This window comes from Salmo salar, chromosome ssa11 (genome assembly GCF_905237065.1).
Source record: "Salmo salar chromosome ssa11, Ssal_v3.1, whole genome shotgun sequence".
In the NCBI taxonomy this organism is placed as follows: domain Eukaryota; kingdom Metazoa; phylum Chordata; class Actinopteri; order Salmoniformes; family Salmonidae; genus Salmo; species Salmo salar.
The window spans coordinates 18,187,584-18,206,679 of record NC_059452.1 but is presented as its reverse complement, the minus strand read 5'-3'; the positions used below and the strand labels follow the sequence as shown (position 1 = coordinate 18,206,679).

At 43.8% G+C, this 19,096-nt stretch overlaps 2 protein-coding genes across 4 annotated transcripts; one reads left to right on the top strand and one right to left on the bottom strand.

Moving 5' to 3' along the window:
* The first annotated feature begins 426 nt into the window (after positions 1 to 426).
* Positions 427 to 7,715, top strand: LOC106562105 (eukaryotic translation initiation factor 4 gamma 2). 3 transcript variants are annotated; one of them, XM_045689129.1, is made up of 21 exons: positions 427 to 451; positions 1,521 to 1,631; positions 1,804 to 1,869; positions 1,952 to 2,077; positions 2,320 to 2,422; positions 2,525 to 2,656; positions 2,774 to 2,840; positions 2,928 to 3,079; positions 3,157 to 3,267; positions 3,351 to 3,533; positions 3,626 to 3,761; positions 3,858 to 4,021; positions 4,131 to 4,238; positions 4,344 to 4,472; positions 4,568 to 4,672; positions 4,779 to 4,994; positions 5,099 to 5,357; positions 5,450 to 5,654; positions 5,758 to 5,966; positions 6,081 to 6,202; positions 6,352 to 7,715. In XM_045689129.1, exons 8-21 carry the CDS (start codon positions 2,996 to 2,998, stop codon positions 6,415 to 6,417), a joined length of 2,097 nt encoding a protein of 698 aa, XP_045545085.1. In that variant the 5' UTR covers positions 427 to 451; positions 1,521 to 1,631; positions 1,804 to 1,869; positions 1,952 to 2,077; positions 2,320 to 2,422; positions 2,525 to 2,656; positions 2,774 to 2,840; positions 2,928 to 2,995; the 3' UTR covers positions 6,418 to 7,715. The 3 variants fall into 3 exon arrangements, with proteins under 3 accessions (XP_045545085.1, XP_045545084.1, XP_013982170.2); XM_045689128.1 differs by lacking the exon at positions 427 to 451 and adding an exon at positions 671 to 922; XM_014126695.2 differs by lacking the exons at positions 427 to 451; positions 1,521 to 1,631; positions 1,804 to 1,869 and having other exon boundaries at positions 1,933 to 2,077; positions 4,131 to 4,226.
* A 1,496-nt stretch (positions 7,716 to 9,211) lies between these two features.
* LOC106562103 (RNA polymerase-associated protein CTR9 homolog) lies at positions 9,212 to 18,765 on the bottom strand. Its single transcript, XM_014126692.2, has 22 exons — positions 18,511 to 18,765; positions 18,014 to 18,112; positions 16,943 to 17,182; positions 16,729 to 16,846; positions 16,547 to 16,636; positions 16,205 to 16,461; positions 16,003 to 16,110; positions 15,689 to 15,925; positions 15,352 to 15,570; positions 13,271 to 13,454; positions 12,906 to 13,180; positions 12,716 to 12,803; positions 12,426 to 12,574; positions 12,198 to 12,314; positions 11,768 to 11,913; positions 11,610 to 11,681; positions 11,271 to 11,406; positions 10,920 to 11,063; positions 10,650 to 10,774; positions 10,469 to 10,568; positions 10,273 to 10,379; positions 9,212 to 10,169 (listed from the first exon to the last, which is right to left on the bottom strand). Exons 1-22 carry the CDS (start codon positions 18,553 to 18,555, stop codon positions 9,776 to 9,778), a joined length of 3,450 nt encoding a protein of 1,149 aa, XP_013982167.1. The 5' UTR covers positions 18,556 to 18,765; the 3' UTR covers positions 9,212 to 9,775.
* Positions 18,766 to 19,096: the final 331 nt, after the last annotated feature.

The following is a 19,096-nucleotide window of genomic DNA, read 5'->3' as shown; positions in this document are numbered from 1 at the left end:
ATAGGTCTGTAGCAGTTTGGGTCTAGACTGTCTCCCCCTTTGAAGAGGGGGATGACGGCAGCTTTCCAATCTTTGGGGATCTCAGTTGATACGAAAGAAAGGTTGAACAGGCTAGAAATAGGGGTTGCAACAATTTAGGCAGATAATTTTAGAAAGAGAGGGTCCAGATTGTCTAGTCCTGCTTTCTTGAATGGGGCATGCTTATTTAAGATGGTGAGGAAGGCATTTAAAAAAAATAACCAGGCATCCTTTACTGAAGGGATGAGGTCAATATCCTTCCAGGATACCCGGGCCCGGTCAATTAGAAAGGCCTGCTCGCTGAAGTGTTTTAGGGAGCGTTTGACAGTGATGAGGGGTGGTCGTTTGACCGCAGAACCATTACGGACGCAAGCAATGAGGCAGCGATCGCCGAGATCCTGGTGAAGACAGCAGAGGTGTATTTGGAGGGCAGGTTGGTTAGGATGATATCTATGAGGGTGCCTGTGTTTACGGATTTGGGGTTGTACCTTAGATAAAAGGCTTTATAACAATTGAGAGAGAATGCAGTTTATGAATTCAGTCCAGGAATACAACACATAAATACATAATGCGTGTATTTCCCCCAGTAAACTGACGTTACATTTTTTATTTAGGGATTTAAAAAATATATATATGTGGGTGAGCTTGAGAGGGGAGTATTTGATTCTGTTGTACGTGTGATACAAAGGCTGGCAGCCCAGTAAATAAAGTCCCATCAACGCATGACGTAGATTACAGTCAGCGTTCTTCTCACCGGTGCGAGGTCTGGCCCTGGAACGCACTGCTTTTTATTTCAGTATTTCCAGTTAATTAATCACGACCAAACAGGGTCCTTCCTTCTTTATTTTTATTTCTCACATTTGGAAACCACACAACCTACAAAACTGACGTTCCTTCGGTGAAGGTATGATCGTTACATCTAGTCAGTGTTTAACTTTAGGTTTGGCTAACTGGCCGTTTAACTGTTCTAAAATGGCTTCCGATTAGCCTTGCTAGCTACTTGGCTAGCTACTTGGCTAACTAGCTTTCCAATGTGGCGTTTCCTGCGTATGCTAACTGGATAACAGTCTGTTATCTTTGTAAATGTTGATATCGTATGACAAGACAGCTGACAATAATGTTCAAAGTGATATGACTGCTTGCTAACTAGCTAGCCAGCTAACGTAGTTAACTAGTCCACCACAACCAACAGGCAGAGAGGAAATGATGAGCTAGTTACCGGTAGCATTAATTAGCTAGCTAGTTAGTTAACGTTTGATAAACAGATCACTTTTGATCAAAACAGACATGGATGGCTAAACATGCCATGGATTCGGAATCTCAGCATTACTATGTCCTTGCCATGTGTTTAGTTAGCTAAATGAGTCAGGCTACCAGTAGTTAGCTACTGGCCATTTACAACAAAGGATGTGAAGCTAGCCAGCTCTGTGCTTTAGCAGGAAGTGTATGCCATGCGTCAATGTATTAATTTACTTTGTACTCTAAAAATGCATTTTCTTCAGGTCGCTTTTGCCTACCCCCACCCATTGAATATTATTATTTTCGGGAATTCATCGTTGTCAAGCCGCCAAAGTGGAGAGTGTGATTGCAGAAGGGGGTGCTTCTCGTTTCAGGTAAGATTGTGTGTAAGTTGTTTCGGGCAAAATGCAACTTAGTCCTCATAGGTCGTTGTTTCAATTCCTACTGATATCCTTCACATAGTGTAGAATAGATTATAGCCTTAACAGTCCTAGCTATGTCATTTTGTTCACACCATTCTTCAAGTAAATAATATTTGTTCCACAGTGCTTCTTCGGGTGGGGGAGGAGGTAGGGGTGCCTCTCAGTACCATCCCAAGACTGTCGGCAACAGGTACTATTCAAGCCATTTTACCAAAACATAATGTTACTCCAAACAATCTTACTTCAGATGTCACTGATGCTGTTAATTGCAGCGAGTTCCTGGGGAAAGCCCCAGGATCTAGCGTTCAGAGATGGGTTCCTTCACGAAGCACTAGACGAGATGCCAATGCCTCCAACGAAAAAGAACGACATGATGCAATCTTCAGGAAAGTGAGAGGGTATGTATCCCCTAATAAATGGCTACACGCATTCGATTCAAATAAAAATGTAATCTTGTAGGCTGTTTGCCAACTTGAATCTGGTTGCGCCCCATAGCTTTTTTTTTTATCCACCAGAAATAACTGGACCATTTGCAAGTCAGCAGATTTCAGTGTGTTAGTGGTGCCATTTTCTAACACCAGATAATGCCTTGTCTTCAGAATGCAGTATTTTTCATGTTTCCTGTTCTTTCCATCCTCAGCATACTTAATAAACTGACCCCCGAGAAGTTTGACAAGCTATGCCTTGAGCTCCTGAATGTGGGCGTAGATTCAAAGCTCGTCCTAAAAGGAGTGATCTTGCTGGTAATTTAAAATCTATTTCTTAGCTCTGTGTGCATTCATGTATATTATTGATTGAGTGGAAACGGCTATATTGTTCAGTGTACATCACCCCATTTCAAACAGATTGTTGACAAAGCCCTCGAAGAGCCCAAGTATAGCTCGCTTTATGCACAGCTATGTCTGCGCTTGGCAGAGGACGCACCGAACTTTGACGGCCCATCGCCAGAGATCCAAACGTCACAAAAACAAAGCACCGTAAGCATCGTTGTCATCCTCATCAGATTGATTACTACTATTATAGACAAAGGTATCATGATTTTTTTTTGTTCTCCCCCATCTAATCTTTTCATTTGGAAACAATGTGTGTTGCAGACATTCAGGAGACTTTTGATTTCTAAGCTTCAAGATGAATTTGAGAACCGCGCCAGAAATGTTGAAAGTGAGTGAACATTTGAAAAAATGTGCCTATTTTCTGTGCCCTGTGTGGTTGATTTGTGTTAACCTTTGCTCTTTTCTATTCCCTCAGTCTACGACAAACATGACAACCCTCTTACCTCTGAGGAAGAGGAGCAGCATGCCATTGCCAAGTTTAAGATGCTGGGCAATATCAAATTCATTGGGGAACTTGGCAAACTCGATCTTATCCATGAATCTATCCTTCATAAGTGCATCAAAACAGTAAGTCGAATACATCAGTACTGTTTTTACAATGTTAAACCATATGAAATGCATGTTAACTAATCTTTTGTCTTCAGCTTTTGGAAAAGAAGAAGAGAGTCCAACTTAAGGATATGGGGGAAGATTTGGAGTGCCTCTGTCAGATAATGAGAACAGTGGGGCCTAGACTCGATCATGAAAAGGCTAGGGTAAGCATATACTCTTGAGTCATTTTATTTAGTGTCTTAATATTCTTTTCCATTTGGGCGTGACTAATTTGTTTCTCTTGCAGTCTTTAATGGATCAGTACTTTGGCCGTATGAAATCCTTAATGAACAACAAGGACTTGCCGGCAAGGATTCGTTTCCTGGTGCAGGATTCAGTGGAGTTGCGAGAGAACAATTGGGTGGCTCGCAAAGCTTTTATCGATAATGGACCAAAGACGATTAACCAGATTCGTCAGGAAGCAGTAAAAGTTAGTTAACCATTCTTTATTAAGTGCAGCCAAGTCTTATGAATCTGTAAATGCCACAGTGTCTAAATACACGTCTGCTTTGTGTCTTGCAGGATTTGGGTGTTTTTATTCCACCAATGGCCCAGGGAATGAGGACTGACTTCTTTTTGGAGGGGCCTTTCATGCCTAGGTTGAAACTTGACAGGGAAACTCTTGGAGGGTTGGCGGATATGTTTGGACAGATGCCAGGTACATCCATGATTGATGCTCCTGAGTAGTTTTAATTTATGCTGTCTTATCTCAAGTCCTGTTGTCCAACATTTTAATGTGTGTCCTGGCTACTAGGGAGTGGGATCGGCACAGGCCCTGGAGTGATTCAGGACCGGTATTCACCCACCATGGGCCGTCACCGCACCAACCCACTCTTCAACGGCCACAGTGGGCACACAGCCCCTGCTACCCAGTCTCAGTTTGAGATGGGAGGCAAGCCCTTCATCAAATCTAACCAGGTGAAAGTTGCACCCTTTACTAAAAGCAGTATCTTTTTAGTATTCTTGAACTGCTCAAATCTTGATGGATATGGCATTGCATCCAAAGTCATTTCAAACATTTTCTCAGGGGCAGAATCCAATTTTCCAGAACCAGCAACAGCAGGCTCAGTCTAAGGACATGGCACCGCGTTTCATCAAGAAAGGATCGCTCAACGCTGATGAGGTACAACACCTGGTAGATACCCACTCTTTTAAACCACCGTTTGCACAGGCAACAAGCCAAAACACTTTAATGCAAGAGATGAGAACAATGCATAATACCCTCTATTCCCCCTCTTAGATCAGTCTAAGGCCGGCACAGTCATTCCTTCTCAACACAAACCAAGTGCCAAAGTTGCAGCCGCAGATACCAACAATGATTCCTCCAAGTGCTCAACCTCCACGCACTCAAACGCCACCACTGGGACAGGTAAAGACAAACACGCATACCGGTTTTATAGCATTCAGCTGGAGTTGATGTGTATTTAAACTCTGCCCACTCTAAACGGTCTTATCATTTCACAGCCTCCTCTGCTTGGTCTGAAAACCAACCCTCCTCCAATTCAGGAAAAACCTCCAAAGACCACCAAGAAACCGCCTCCTGCAAAGGAAGAGTTGCTTAAGATGACCGTATGTTCCACTTTACTATCTCAAGGAACTCCTTCAAGTTATACTTTTTGCCCCATAGAAGAATTTCTGAAAGCTAACAGTCTCTGTCCATATTATATCTTATCAGGAGACCATAGTGACCGATTACCTGAACAGCAAAAACATTGATGAAGCTGTGAACGGTGTAAGAGAGATGAAGGCTCCCAAACACTTCCTGCCTGAGATGTTGAGCAAGATCGTGATCTGTTCTCTTGACTGCCCAGACGAAGACAAGGAGCATGCCAGCACCTTGATTCACACACTCCGCACAGAGGGCCTTGTTACTGGGGAGAGCTTCATGCGGGTCAGTCTTCCAGTCATGGCAAAGAGCTTTTGTTGTAAGATATCAAAGGTTCTACTGTTCAGTGAATTTACTCACCACATGCCTTTGTGTACTTTTTTTTACAGGCTTTCCTCAGTGTTCTGGACCAGTGTCCCAAGATCGAAGTGGACATTCCTCTGGTGAAGTCCTACTTGGCCCAGTTTGCGGCGCGAGCCATCATCGCAGAGCTGGTGAGCATGGACGAGCTAGCCCACCCTCTGGAGAATGGCACCCACTTCCCCCTCTTCCTGCTTTGTCTGCAACAGACTGCCAAGCTGAAGGGCCGTGAGTGGCTCACTGATCTATTCCAGCAAAGCAAGGTCAACATGCAGAAGATGCTGCCTGGTATGTCAACCTCTCCTAAACCCTTAGCCTAGAAAGCTCTATCAAGTTTTCACATTTGAACATGATTGTTGTGATTTTGCCGAAATCTGCAGAAATTGACCAAAACAAGGATCGTATGCTGGAGATCTTGGAGGGCAAAGGCCTGAGCTTCTTATTCCCACTCATGAAGCTGGAAAAGGAACTGCTGAAGCAGATCAAAGCAGACCCCTCTCCCCAGTGCATCTACAAGTGGATCAAGGACAACATCTCCCCTAAGCTCCACACCGACAAGGGCTTCGTCAACATCCTCATGACCAGGTATAGGAAAAGGGCTAATGCCCACATTGTAGAGTTCTGTGGTTATGCATCTTGAGATTACTTATGTTAAGACTAGGTCTGAATTCTTCCCCCCCTCCTCCAGTTTCTTGCAGTTCATTGCCCAAGAGATAAATGCCAGTGAGGAAGAAGACCAGTTATCAGCCCCCACTAAAGAACAGCTGGACCAGGAGAAGCAGCTGCTGCTGGCCTTCAAGCCAGTGATGCAGAAGTTCCTGCATGATCACCAGGACCTGCAAGTCAGTGCCCTCTACGCACTGCAGGTCCACTGCAACGCTAAAACTTTCCCTAAAGGTACGTACAGGTCACAGGCTCAAATTATTACTTGGGTCAATTCTATGCAAGCACATTTGCCAAGAAGGTTTTTTTTTCAAACAGTTTTTTAAAATCTATATTTAATTTCTCTAGGAATGTTATTGCGCTATTTTGTCCACTTCTACGATATGGAAATCATTGAAGAAGAAGCCTTCCTTGCATGGAAAGAAGACATAACTCAAGAGTTTCCTGGGAAGGGGAAAGCATTATTTCAGGTAATTCCATTTCTACTCCCAGACAATTTGTATTGCAACTCACACCATTGCAAGTGCACACTAAACTGGCTTTTTTTATTAGACTAGAAATACACCACAGAAATGGGTAATGCATCTCTGTTTTGGCTCATGGTATGTTCCCTGTGAAGGTGAACCAGTGGCTGACCTGGCTGGAGACTGCTGAGGAAGAGGAGTCTGAGGAGGAAGCTGACTGAAGAACCAGCCAAAAGCCTAATGGTGCAAAAATGCTATTGATATAATACTGCTTTTGTTTCCTTCCCATCCCCCCCTGTCCCAATATGATATGCATACATAACCACTGCAACACTTCATTCCGCTATCAAGTTTTTGGCCATGTTAAGTCAATGCATGTTGGCTTTTTTTCCCTTTTTGGCTCTTTTCTAGCGCTTAAGCGTAATAATGGTTTGCCATCTGTTTTAAGAGCCCCTTTTAAGATCAATGGTATCAGCTGCTTTGAATCTAGACTTTTGTTTTTCTGCAAGACAATTGAATTGCAAGGGCCTTGTTCCTGCTGCTGAATTCTATGCTTTTATTTTTTTGTTGTTAACCAATTAGCAACACTGTAGAGATGCACTTTGCTCAACGTCATACATGAGTCGTTGCAATATTCACTCATCCCTTGATTGTTACAAAGAATCCTCAACTGTAATCATTGGTTACCATGACATTAATGGTTTATATTTGCTTGTGTTTCTACCTCCTCATTATGGGCTTCATGTGTTGGGTTTGAATTGCTTAATGTCTCCATTTCAAATGAAAACACTTAGTCTGGACTAATGCACAAGTCTGTAATAAAAAAAAAAAACGGTTTTACTTGCACTATAATATCGTGATTGTAAGAATTCAAATTCAGACCTTTTTTAAGTGCTTTTGTGGATGTATAGCACATCACCTGGGAGAGATGAAATGATGCGGCCTTGTTAATTTATCAACCCTCGTTGCTGTGTACCTCCCTCTGTATCTGTCAAACATTGTGATACTTGAATTTTCTTTACAGGGAACAACCAAACAATGGGTGAGTTGGTTTTGCATGGCTCGGTGCCCCAGGTGGGTGGCGATTTCACTTAAGGACCAATGGAATGGTCTAAACATTTGCAAACTAACCCACCTGGGGCATCGGGCCATGCAAAATGAACTCACACATGGTCTGTTCTCATGCAACAATTTTCAAACTACACAAGTGCAACATGTTTTTAATTGGTGAATAAAGTTAACATGAGAAATGATTTTGATTTTGTTACACTTTAACTCTGCCCCCCCTCGTGAAAAATTGAAGCCTGTTTGCCATAATGTCTGATCCAGATATTTATTGATAGTTTTTATCATGATTAAAAAAATGATCATCTCAACTTATTATGATCTAATGAAATCACGAGGTATACATCTGTACAGTATAACTTTCTATAAGTGTTACTGTAAGGTTCTGTAACTGCTAAGAATGTTCGTGTACCACTATTGCTTAACTTTCAAATAAAGTTAAACACTGAGTTCACTTAGACTTGTCCTGTGTAATATTTCACCTAGATTCAGGTATGTAAATGTGAACCCAAGAGCAGCAACAGGCCATTGAATATGGTTTATAAAGTCCTGCAACTACTGTATATTTGCTATGTATAACTCCCCAATGACCAAGGCAAGCTCTCAAACACTTCCTCTGTTTCTTGGTAGGCCTACGAGAAATGCCCAACAATTACTGAAATTCCTGTTACCATGGAAGTTAACTTTGTTTTGATTTTTAAGGAGTTCTTGCCTTAATATAGCACATTGTCACACCATTATTTGTTGGACCATTCCCCTACTGAAAGGTTTTATTGCAATGGACTGATCCTTATGGAGAACACTTCAAAGGTCATCAGTTCCCACATGTGGTATGCATTTTGTAAGAAATTATGGTTAGAAACTTACTTATTGAAGTAGGTCGCAAAGGACGCAGCATAAAGTGGGTGGTTCGACCCCTGAATGCTGAGGTATATCAGATCGTATAGCACGGGTATGACAAAACATTTATTTTTAGTGCTCTAATTACGTTGGTATCCAGTTTATAATAGCAATAAGTCACCTCTGGGTTATGTGGTATATGGGCAATATACGACAGCTAAGGACTATCCACGCAATCTGCGTTGCATCAATGCTTGGCCGGGGTATATTGGCCATATATCACACCAACTCGGCCCTTATTGCTTAAATATAGTACTGTAGCATTTTTGCATGTCAGTAAGTGGTTGCAAGGGAAGATGAGGCCCATTAGTAGCAATTGTATGTTAATACAGTGTGTCCACAGCCAAATAAGGCACTGTATCAGTGTATTTAGTGGGCTGGGGGTATTCACCAGAATTGTGATGAGTATTTGCAATGCACTTTAGGCTATAGCCAAGGCCTAGTTGTTCACTGTACTTCTATAGTCCCATTTCCTTATGAGCTTTTATTATTCTTAGATTAAGCAGCCCATCTGCACTTTGAACAGAGCTACACTGGTACCCATATTCAGAACCATGTTTAGGCTTCCAACACAGTGACAACTGAGAAAACCTCCACAACAGGTGTCAAACTCATTCCATGGAGGGCTTAGTTTCTGTTATTTCCTTTTAATTAAGACCTAGACAACCAGGTGAGGGGTGTTCCTTACTAATCAAGTATAAGAGAGGAGCGAAAACCTGCAGATACTCCACCCTCCGTGGAACGAGTTTGACAAGTGCTCTACAACATACGTTCTTCAGACAGGCTTGGTCAGCCCCGTCAGACATACCCTGATCTGGTGTTGTCAGTTCCAGAGGTTGGCCAGACAGGACCCACAGACATCCACCCCACTGTGGTATCTCCGGAATGGGGCCACGTATTCAGAGTCTCGATGCGTCTCAACTCTATGAATACATTTACAACTGCATCACCTAGGCGTGCCGCCAGATTACTCAGCACTTCTTGTATCCATATAGAGGACCTTAATAAAAAAATAAAAATGGCACATATATACACTTTCACTATTGAAGCTGAACTTATGGCATTTTAATCACCACAGCATGACTGACGTTTGCCAAAAATATTTTTCTGAATGGCAGAGGGCACGTTGATACACAAAACAAGGAAAATGCAGCCAAAAACAATTACAACACATTTACCCCATAATCAGAAGGTAAGTGTCAAGTTGTTTTCCAATGCCATACAAGCAGCTTCATCATCAGAAATAGAAAAAAACGAATATTTATTTTGTGTTTGTTTACTATCTACATATAATTTGTCCCAACTCTGGGCAAATTTTCAAATTTTCCGTGACGTCACCTCTTCCAAATATTTTAAGATAGAAAATATATGGGTTACAGCTGTCAGACTACTTACAAGTCACATTTTCCATCCATCATCAACAAAACAAAAAGACATGAGGTACAGCATCAATGCAAAAGTCTTAACAGTCTGGTGACCAAAAACTAGTAAGGCTACACTGCATGTGCTCATTTCAATTTCATGGTACAAACTAAGACGAAAAAAAAAGCCTTTACAAAAATCAGTAAAAAAAAAAAAATCAGTAGGAAAAAAGTAAGTTCTGAGTTTGAAGCCTCAGTCACTGTCAGAGCCAGAGCCGTGGTTGGAGGCCTCGTTGGCAGAGCCCCCTGGTTCTGATCCGTTGTCGGAACGGCGTGGGGAGCCCGCCGGAGAACCTGCTTCAGAACCAGAGACTGCGGCCGGTGAGCCTGGTCGGGACTCGTTCTCCGACCCAGAGCGGCTCCTCTTGCTCTCGTTATCAGACTGCTCTGAGTCAGACTGCTGCTGCACTCTCTTCCTCTTCACTGGACGGTCGCTGCCTGAGTCGCTACCTGAGTTTCCGGAGCGTTGGGGGCTTCCAGCTTCGCTGCCAGAGTGGTTCCGGCCCCCGTCGGACTCACTGTCGGAGGCGATGCGCTTCTTGTGGCCGCCCTCGTTATCAGAGCCTGAACCACTGTCTCTGGGGTTTCTGGGTGGTCAACAGACAAAAAAATTATGAATTAGTGGCACAAAACCCTTCGGAGTTGTATTTTCATGTAGCATTTCCTGTACGAATGAGTTTATGCCCTCACCTGTCTTCAGCTATTTTCAGTCCATCCTCGTCTGATGAAGAGTCGGAGGATGAGATGATGGCCTTCGACTTGATCTTGCCTTTGAGAGACGGTGGCACAGGCTCGGCCTAGACAAGAACAGAACTGTTACAAGGCCGGTCATTTGGGTTAAAAAATACCATTAGAAAGACAGTAACATAAACTAGATTTAACTGACCTTTTGGATCCTCTTGCCGCCCGCTCTGGGTTTGCGTTGCTTTTTGGGCCGTGAGCCTCCTTCCTCGTCATCACTGCCATCGTCACCCCCTTTGTTGGGTCTGAAATACACAGTCACACTCACACCAGGCCATTTTCCTACCGATCACTACAAATAAAAACACTTTCCACATCAGTCTCACCTCCTCCTCTTCTTGCGGCCCTCCTCCTCACTCCCACTGCCACCCTTCCTCTTCTTCCTCCTTCTCACTGGCAGGTCCTCATCAGAGCCATCGTTGACAAACTCATCAAAGTCACCTTTCTTGCGCTGGGGAGAACAAAACAAGAACAATATATTCACACTGCACCCTAGAGCCTTTGAGATTCATATCGATCTGATGTGCCATGAGCTAATCATTGATCAACCCAAACCTCCGCGTTGCACTAGCTGTTCTCTACACATTTGCACTCACTCGGCCGCCACCTTTCTTCTTCTCTTTCCTTTCCTCCTTCATTCCATCGGCAAAGGAAAGCAGACCCTTGGTCTTCTCCACGTACATGGCTCTCTGCTCCAGCAGCTTCTTCTGATCCTCTTCCTGCTTGGTCCTCTTCTCCTCCTGGTGGGGCAGCAGGAAGACAAGGTCAGTGGGTTAGTCACACTGTTATAAAGGAATACATTTACAGTGGACCAAAGAAACATGTTATTCAAGACATCTCAGCCTCAAGTAAGGTCTGTTTACTTAAATTGCTTATCCATTATGGTTTACAAGTACAACATAGAAGGGATAAGGGACTTGTGGAGATGTGACATCCCATAGACAGACCTGTTCTTTATGCATCTGTTGGCGTAGGAAGTCCCTCTCCTGATCCTGCTTGGCCCGAATCTCCTTCTCCTCCTCGTCCTGTTTCCTGGCCCGAGCCACGTGGTACTGGGCCTGACTCAGCAGGTCAGAGCATTGCCTGCAACGACCCCCACACAAACACAGCTCACAATCCAGGCTTAACCCGACATCTGATGGCTGGGCTCAGCTGTCATCCCTCTAAATTCCTCTGAGGTGTGATCAGAATTTTGGCTAAGACTGTTTCATTGATTTACTGAAGGCTATGAAGTAAGTACTGGCCTGCATTTGGATTTTAGAGGGGAGATATTTGTACAAACTGACCTGGCCTCAGTGGAGGCAAGCACTAGGTCGAACCTCATCTTGTCACCTGCCTTGGCAAGGTAGCTGAAATACCTGAGACAAAAGAGAACACAAAAGAGAAGATTAGGCTGAGAAAAGTGAAGGATTATTTTAGGTGTTAAAGTGAGTTTAGGGTGTACCGGTGGGCCAGCTCCAGCTCTTTGACAGCACTGAGTACAGCCTTGAGGTTACTCTTCTCGTCCTTCAGTACCAGAGTGGCCAGCCTCTGCAGCACCAGGGCCACGTTGAACATCAGCACCGTGTCACTGGGGGCCACGTGACGTGCCTGGGGACACAGCCAGCCACATCAGTGAGAAACAGGTAGGGTTGCAAAATTCCAGGAACTTTCAATAAATTCCCTAGTTTCCCAGAAAGGATCCTAAAATTCCTGAATCCTCCAACTGGGATTTCAGGAAAAAGAAAAAGAAGTTCACAGAATTTTGCAACCCTAGTAACAGGACACTCACACAAGGGTCACCCTGCTCTCACATAAAAAAGCTCAGGCAAATGAAGCCCAGCCATTGGGTTACTGAAAGGAATGAGAGACGCTTCGTTTTACACAAATCTCACCTTCAGCAGAGTCTGTTTGCACTCCTGGAGTTTCCCGCATTTGAAGAGTGCCCGAGCCAGGTACAGCAGCACCTCAGTGTTCTGATGCTTGTAGAATTTCTTCAGACAGTTCTCGTACTAAACGCCACAAAGAGTGGATAAGACAATTTAATAGAACTCCTCAAGTAAAAAAAATAGGAATATAAAAAACCCCTGCAGTGTGTACTATGAGCCAGTACAGAGCCTTACCATCTGCACAGCGCTGATGTACTGTTTCTGCTCCACGTAGATGTGGGCCAGGTTGAGCCAGACGTCGCTGATATCAGCGGTGGCCTCTCTCACCTGGGCAAACACGTCACGGGCCTCTCGATAGTAGCCCTTATGGGCCAGGACGGCACCTGGACAGAAAAGACGGCAAACTCTGAGGTATTTACATGCTAATAGTTATCTGAGGTAAATACATGCTTATAGTTAAACACAGTCAAGTCTGAGTATTAAGCATTTATGTGAAAACAATGAGTGAGAGAAGGCCAACAAACCTATGCCGTTGGCAGCGTAAAGGTTCTTGGAGTCGTTTCGTAGGACCTGCTTGTAAATGGCCAGGGCTCGATCCTGATGTCTCTTTTCCTGAGGAACACAACCACAGGCACAGACAAATGATGAAGGCACTGTTTCTGACGACGATGATTTTCATGGCTCCACATCAAAACAACTAATATTCTGCCGTACCTTCTCCCGGTCCCTGCTGGGCTGGTGCAGGGTCTGAAGCCACACGTTGCCCAGAGCCAGCATGGAGTAGGTGTCGTTCTGAGTGGACGGCTGCTTGAGGATACGCTCAAACTTCTTCTGACCCGGACCCCACTCCTGCTTGGCCAAGTGGAGATTCCCGATCAGGGACCAGGCGTCTGGGTGATCCTGATTAATCTGCAGAGCCTCTTTGAACCAGTCGGAAGCTTCATAGAAGTTTCCTTTGTCACGAGCCATTGCTCCAAGACGCAGGTAACCTGCAAGCAACAACAAAGGACCAATTGATACGCACACACCCTAAGGAGACAGACATTAACCAAAACGTATAGTGTGTCTTCAGTGCTTACAGTCGACGTAGTTGGGATGTTCCCTCAGGATGTTCTTGTAGAGCTTCTCCGCCTCGTGGAATTCGCACATGGCCTCGTAGAGCCTGGCTAGGTTGTAAGAGGTGGTGACAGAGATCGCGTTGTAGTAATGCTCGTCATGCTCTCCCTCAGCTTTGGCCCGCTCCAAAGAGGCCAGAAAGTATTTCTAAACATGGACAGACAGAACAAACCCCTGAAATCTATTTATAGCTCTGTTGTGTCTACTAGGGTTGGGCGATGTCTGGAATGACACATCGTCCTGTCCAAACATCATTGATATACGATTGTATTGTAAAAAAAAAAATTTGGAGGGGGGTGTGCGTTGCGCACGGAGGGGTCAGTCAATTGGCGGGAAGAAGGCACTATAAAGGACACATTGCTAGGCCTGAACAGTGTAAAGCCTAGTTACTTATCTAGTCTAAGCTGTAAAACGATTTACAAAATTGGTGGCGCTATGTTTCTCTTGTACATAAAAATACTTCAATATCAGTAAAAAGGAATATTATAGCCGTATCAAGTGTAGTCTATTGCAATTTCAATAGGCTACTTTCCGACAGTTTCAGACAAAACTAAAAAAGGCGTGATGGGATTTCACTATAGTACAGTCTGCATTGTGCTAAAACAGAAAAAATACTATGGCTCCTTGGTGGGAAAGAAAAGCCTGTCTTCGCCTGTTTGGCAGTTCTTTGGTTTCAGGCTGAATGATAAAGGTGAGCCAGCAGACCTGACCAAAGTCACTTTCAGAATATGTAAAAAGACAATCAGGGCAAAGGATCGACAAACTACAAACCTCCGTCAACATTTACAAGTCCATCATCCTGCTGAGTTCGCTACTCTGGGGCAGAAACCATTAGCTAGGGGAAAAAAACCTCATGGTTCCTAATTGTACTTTTTTGTTTCATTTTAAAATGTAGCCTATATTCAAATCCAGATGCATCTTACTCAAATGACATATTCCAGCCTATAGGCTATCAAAGCTTGAAATACTTTTTTGCACTTGTTTTGTTTAGGCTACTTTATTTATTTTGTAGGCCTATATTTAGGTTTGTACAGTTCGATAGGCAAGAGGCATGTCCTAATTGGCTTCTGCTAAAAACGAATAGGCCTATGTTCATTCGTTTTTAAGTGTTATAAAGAATATGAAATAATAATTTGCTTTATCTAATTGTATACTTAGGATTTTTACAGGTCGCTAGGCAAAAGGCATAGACTAAGGATAATAGGCCTATTTGTTTTTAGCCTAAGCCATGGTTCACTCATGTTATAAAGAACGTTAGGCTAAATAATCATTTGTTTTATCTGATTGTCGTTAACAATTTATTTAGCCCACACTTCGGTCAAGTACAGCAGAAACGTACCAGGTCTGTTTATACTTCCTATTCTATTAGTCCATCTTGAAATTGTTTGTTCTCTCCCTCATTATGACTATGTTTTTATTTAGTCTAGTCACAAAACAACAGATGGAACTCTGCTACACCTATAGATTCATTCCGTGGTTGATCATGAAAGAGTAGGATATGCCTAGGCCAACAAGTCATGTTAAAATTGAATGGGGATAGGGGAGGAAAAGGGAAATGAATGTTTAAAACAATAAGCCCGAAAACAGAATGCGTGATGCCGAAGGCCTATGATCATCTGACATTGGTGGGGGGAAAAAACACATTAGGCCCCATCTGACATTTTGCGCTGCTTTGGTGCTCTCCGCTCTATCAATAATCTACATTGTTCTCTTGCATTATGTTAATAGTCTAACGACCTCGTATGTATTGAACATTTAGGCTATGGCAAATAGGGAACAGGCTATTCGGCATGTCGCCTTGCTGTTTGCTCTCTGCGCTGCGCTGTTCTGCGCTGCCAGACTCCAGAGGTGCAGTCAAACTCAAATATGCTAGACCATCGTGTGACATCACGATGTCATCACTATCGACAATGGCTGTCAAACATCAAACACAAAGGCAAGTTCCGAAACTACAAATAGCCGTTCCAGTAGTTAATGAATTCATTGCTACAACATGTAATGACTAATTCTAGTCAGGCAGCTCTGCCATCCTCCTAAACTGTACCTTGGCCTCTCCCAGGTTCCCCAGTCTGAAGTGGAGAGCCCCCAGGTTGTTGAGGATCTCAGGGGGGACATCAGCCTGGACCTTCTCCTGCAGGATGCGAGTGGCCGTGCCGTAGGCAGAGAGGGCGCCCTGGATGTCGGTCTGCTCCAGGATCTGGGCCAGCTCGATCCAGGCCTCAACGTCATCAGGGTACTGCTCGGTCACCTTCTTCAGATGACCCTGCAGAACACAAAGACATTACATGTTATTGATTTTAGCAATAGTGCTGATTAACATCTACAGAGTTACAAGTGAATACCTTATGTGAGGTTCACCTTCACATAGCTGTTTTACTTACTTTGGCAATGTCTCTCTTTTCCTGATCATCTGAAGTAGCATAAAGAGATCCCAGGATCTTCATGGTTTCATAGTTGTTGGGGTAGGCCTTTAGGACCTTCTCAAAGCACTGGGCTGCATTCTCCTTGTCTCTACGGTACACGTACATCTGCCCCAGGCCAAAGAAAGGCAGCACAAAGGTAGACGAGGCAAACTGGGTGGCCTGGTAGTAGTACTGGAAGGCCTGGTCATAGTCCTCCTGAAACACACAAGAAGGAGAGATGTAATGCCCATTCAATTATAAAAATAAAAATAAGCTGAGGCCTTAGCGTTTACCTGAACATGAAAGGAGCGGGCCAACTGGTAGCAGCTCTCAGCCTGCATCGCTTCCACCTCTGTGTTGTGAAAGGCATGGAGAGCCAGGTGCTGCACTTTACTGTAGTCCTGAAAATAAGAAAGTACATCAATGTGAATGATAAACAATGCTCAGGTCAAGACATGCTACTATATACCAGGAATAGGATGACAACCCTCTCACCTTTTTGAAGAAGAAGTGGTTAGCCAGGTGGTTGAGCACCATGGGGTTGCTGGGGTCGATGGTGTAGGCTCTGGAGAGGAGCTGCACTCCATTCTTGATGGAGTCGGGCTCCTTGCTGTTGAGCTCCAGCACAGCCAAGCCCACAAGGGCTCCCACACACTTGGAGTTGAGCTCCAGGGCCCGGCCAAAGGCTAGACGGGCCTTCTCCAGCTTACTGAGCTTGACAAAGCAGTGGCCCATCCCCAGCCTCACCTCGGCTGGTAAGAGAAATAGTGACGGTATATTAGGAGAGACCAGGGATATTAATCATCTTAATATGACAGGTGCAAGTGAAATGCTTACCAGGACATCCAGGGTTTGTGCGTAGAGCCTTTTTGTAGTAGGCCAGTGCTCCCCTGTAATCCTTCTTATTGAAGGAGATGCAAGCTTTACCTGTTGAAATAAAATGTATAGTGGTTAGGCCCCATTTGGAAGTGAACCTTTGTGGTTGTAATGGGAGATCTTTCCCTTTGTGTTTTACTTACCAAGTAGAGCAGGGATGTTATTGGTAGACTGGTTCAAGACAAAGTGGAACTGAGCGTCAGCCTGGTCCATTTTGTCCCCCTCCAGCAGGCAGAAACAGGCTCTTCCCAACAAGTGGTTCTGTTACAAACAAATAGATTACTCTTGGTTATGATTTTTTGTGTTGGGGAAATTAACTTTCACATTATCCAATAATTGTTAAGCTGATTATCTTACCTGGTCGTACATGATGATCTTGTCTGCCATGGTGTAGAGCAGGGTGGCCTGAGTGATGAGCTCCTTCTTGGCATCTTTGTTCTTCTCTTTACGTGCCTGCTGGACATAGTAGGCTGCCAGGGTGTCCAGACAGGTCATCTGGTCCTTCTCATGGTCTCTGTAGTCCAGGTTCCCATCGATACGGGCCGCCTCCAGCAGCTTGACAAAGTCCTCCGTCTTCGTCTGTTTATAATACTCCAGCTAAAAGAAAAATCTGTTTTTGTTTATTTTGGTGACAAACAATCCATGAACAAACCAGCAGTCAGTGGGAATGCAACTACATAACTCACCAGGGAGGATAGCCCATTTCCTGGACCAGAGTTCTGTATAACATTTAGACACCGTGGGAGATATTTGCCGACCCGTACCTGTTTGGCAACACTTTTCCCATGTTGGAGAGTATATCCGTGGTTGGTGGACAGTTCTGATAAGGAAATTGTTGTTTGCGTCACCGGACTGTGCCCAGGAAATAATTACATTAAATTGTTAGATGCTACCACCCCCCTCCAAATCAAACCATTCCATGTTTTGTCTCGCTTGTGTTTCTCACACCTGTTTGTCTAGCTAATCAGCCTCACAATTGGGCAGCATGCTGCTGCAGACTGGTAGTAGAACAGTGTCTGTGCGCGCAAACATTGACATCCATGTTTGGTTTTGACTTGGGGGTGGTGGTGTCCTCTAACAAATGGATTCAATTATTTCCTTCGGCGATGCAGACGACAACTTCCTAATCAGAACCGTCCACGGATATACTCTCCAACATAGGAAGTGTCTCCAAACAGGCACAGGTCAGCAAATATCTCACACGCCTCTCCAATGGTGTGCCATAAGATGGAATGTTACTGTTAAAATAACTGTACATGGCGGCAAGCCTGCAGGGCTACAGGGAGGAGTTACAGGTAACAGTCGAAATTACAATCTAACTATTTGATGCATCACTCATACAGAGTAATATCTGCAACTGTCATTTCAACCATTTAATCTTTTAAGGCTTAAATTAATTATCATACCAGTCTGTGTATTCATACTTACAGCAAGAGCAATCCATATGTGCAACTGTGTATGCTCCTGTTTGAGGATACTGATGACCTCATCTCCTTCTGGCAGCTGGTCGAAATCAAGCTCAATAACCTGCAGAACAAATGTCTATGTGAACAGCAGTTCGTACACATACAACATGACATGTGACCTTTAACCTATGGCTAAACTACTTGATCAGAAAGGCTAAGTTACTTTATGACATGTTTTGACTGGGGACAAGAAGTGGTTGCATTTACTAGTCAGCTTACTGAATGATCGGAAAGACAATATCAACTGTAGAAATAGACAATTTTACAACTCAAATCTTGGTTATGACCCATAATTTGCATGACTGATAGTAAAAAAAAAAAACGAAAAAAACATCTCAGAAGTTGTTAGCGATCTGGCTGACGTTAGTCAACAAGAACAGGGCAATACTACGTTAGCTAACGTTAGTAGGCTAGCTGTAGCAATCCACGGTCAAACAAAGCAGCGTAGCTAGTCCTAACCTCGTCGGTGTCCCGTAAGGGGATTTCAATTGATCCCCGAGACATCTTGGCTGATGGAAATCCACGTCCCTACACCAATATATTCCCCAAAATTGTTCGGCTGTCGCCGTGGTCTCGAGGATCTGTCTCCACTTCCGCTCTAGAACAAATACATGAGTGTTCACAAAACAATGTCCGGGTAGGACAGCGAGCAACTGGTGGATAAAATGGCCCACTGGCGTAATACCGGTAGCAAATAAAAATGTCCTCCTGACTAATCCAGCTGTTGTTCGCTCTCTTCTTGGCAGCCCAAACTTCTTTCAACTGAAAGAGAAACATTCTGTATTTTCACAGTAGTCTTTGTTGTATTTTCAAAAGTAGTAGGTCTATTTGTTGTATAGAAACCTGTAAATGTTTGTGTTCACTATTTTACCATGTGCAAAGTAGGGAACTAGAATTGGTACATTATGCAGTGCGCCAGTATGCCTTTCAATTCCATAGTGGTCGTGTTTGAGAACATCAAAACCGTGATGTATCATGGGTACATTGTGACTGACTGATCTACAAATAATAAAAGACAAGAAAGGGAAGGAAAGACATGACAATC

What these genes read in the sequence shown, in the direction of transcription:
- LOC106562105 (XM_045689129.1), top strand. Translation starts at nt 2,996, where the DNA reads ATGCTGGGCAATATCAAATTCATTGGGGAACTTGGCAAACTCGATCTT. An exon ending in AAACGCCACCACTGGGACAG is followed by an intron (nt 4,473 to 4,567) that starts GTAAAGACAAAC and finishes ATCATTTCACAG; the next exon opens with CCTCCTCTGCTTGGTCTGAA. An exon ending in CGCTAAAACTTTCCCTAAAG is followed by an intron (nt 5,967 to 6,080) that starts GTACGTACAGGT and finishes TAATTTCTCTAG; the next exon opens with GAATGTTATTGCGCTATTTT.
- LOC106562103 (XM_014126692.2), bottom strand. Translation starts at nt 18,555, where the DNA reads ATGTCTCGGGGATCAATTGAAATCCCCTTACGGGACACCGACGAG. An exon ending in ACATATGGATTGCTCTTGCT is followed by an intron (nt 17,183 to 18,013) that starts GTAAGTATGAAT and finishes TTTTTCTTTTAG; the next exon opens with CTGGAGTATTATAAACAGAC. An exon ending in GCAAACAGACTCTGCTGAAG is followed by an intron (nt 11,914 to 12,197) that starts GTGAGATTTGTG and finishes CTGTGTCCCCAG; the next exon opens with GCACGTCACGTGGCCCCCAG.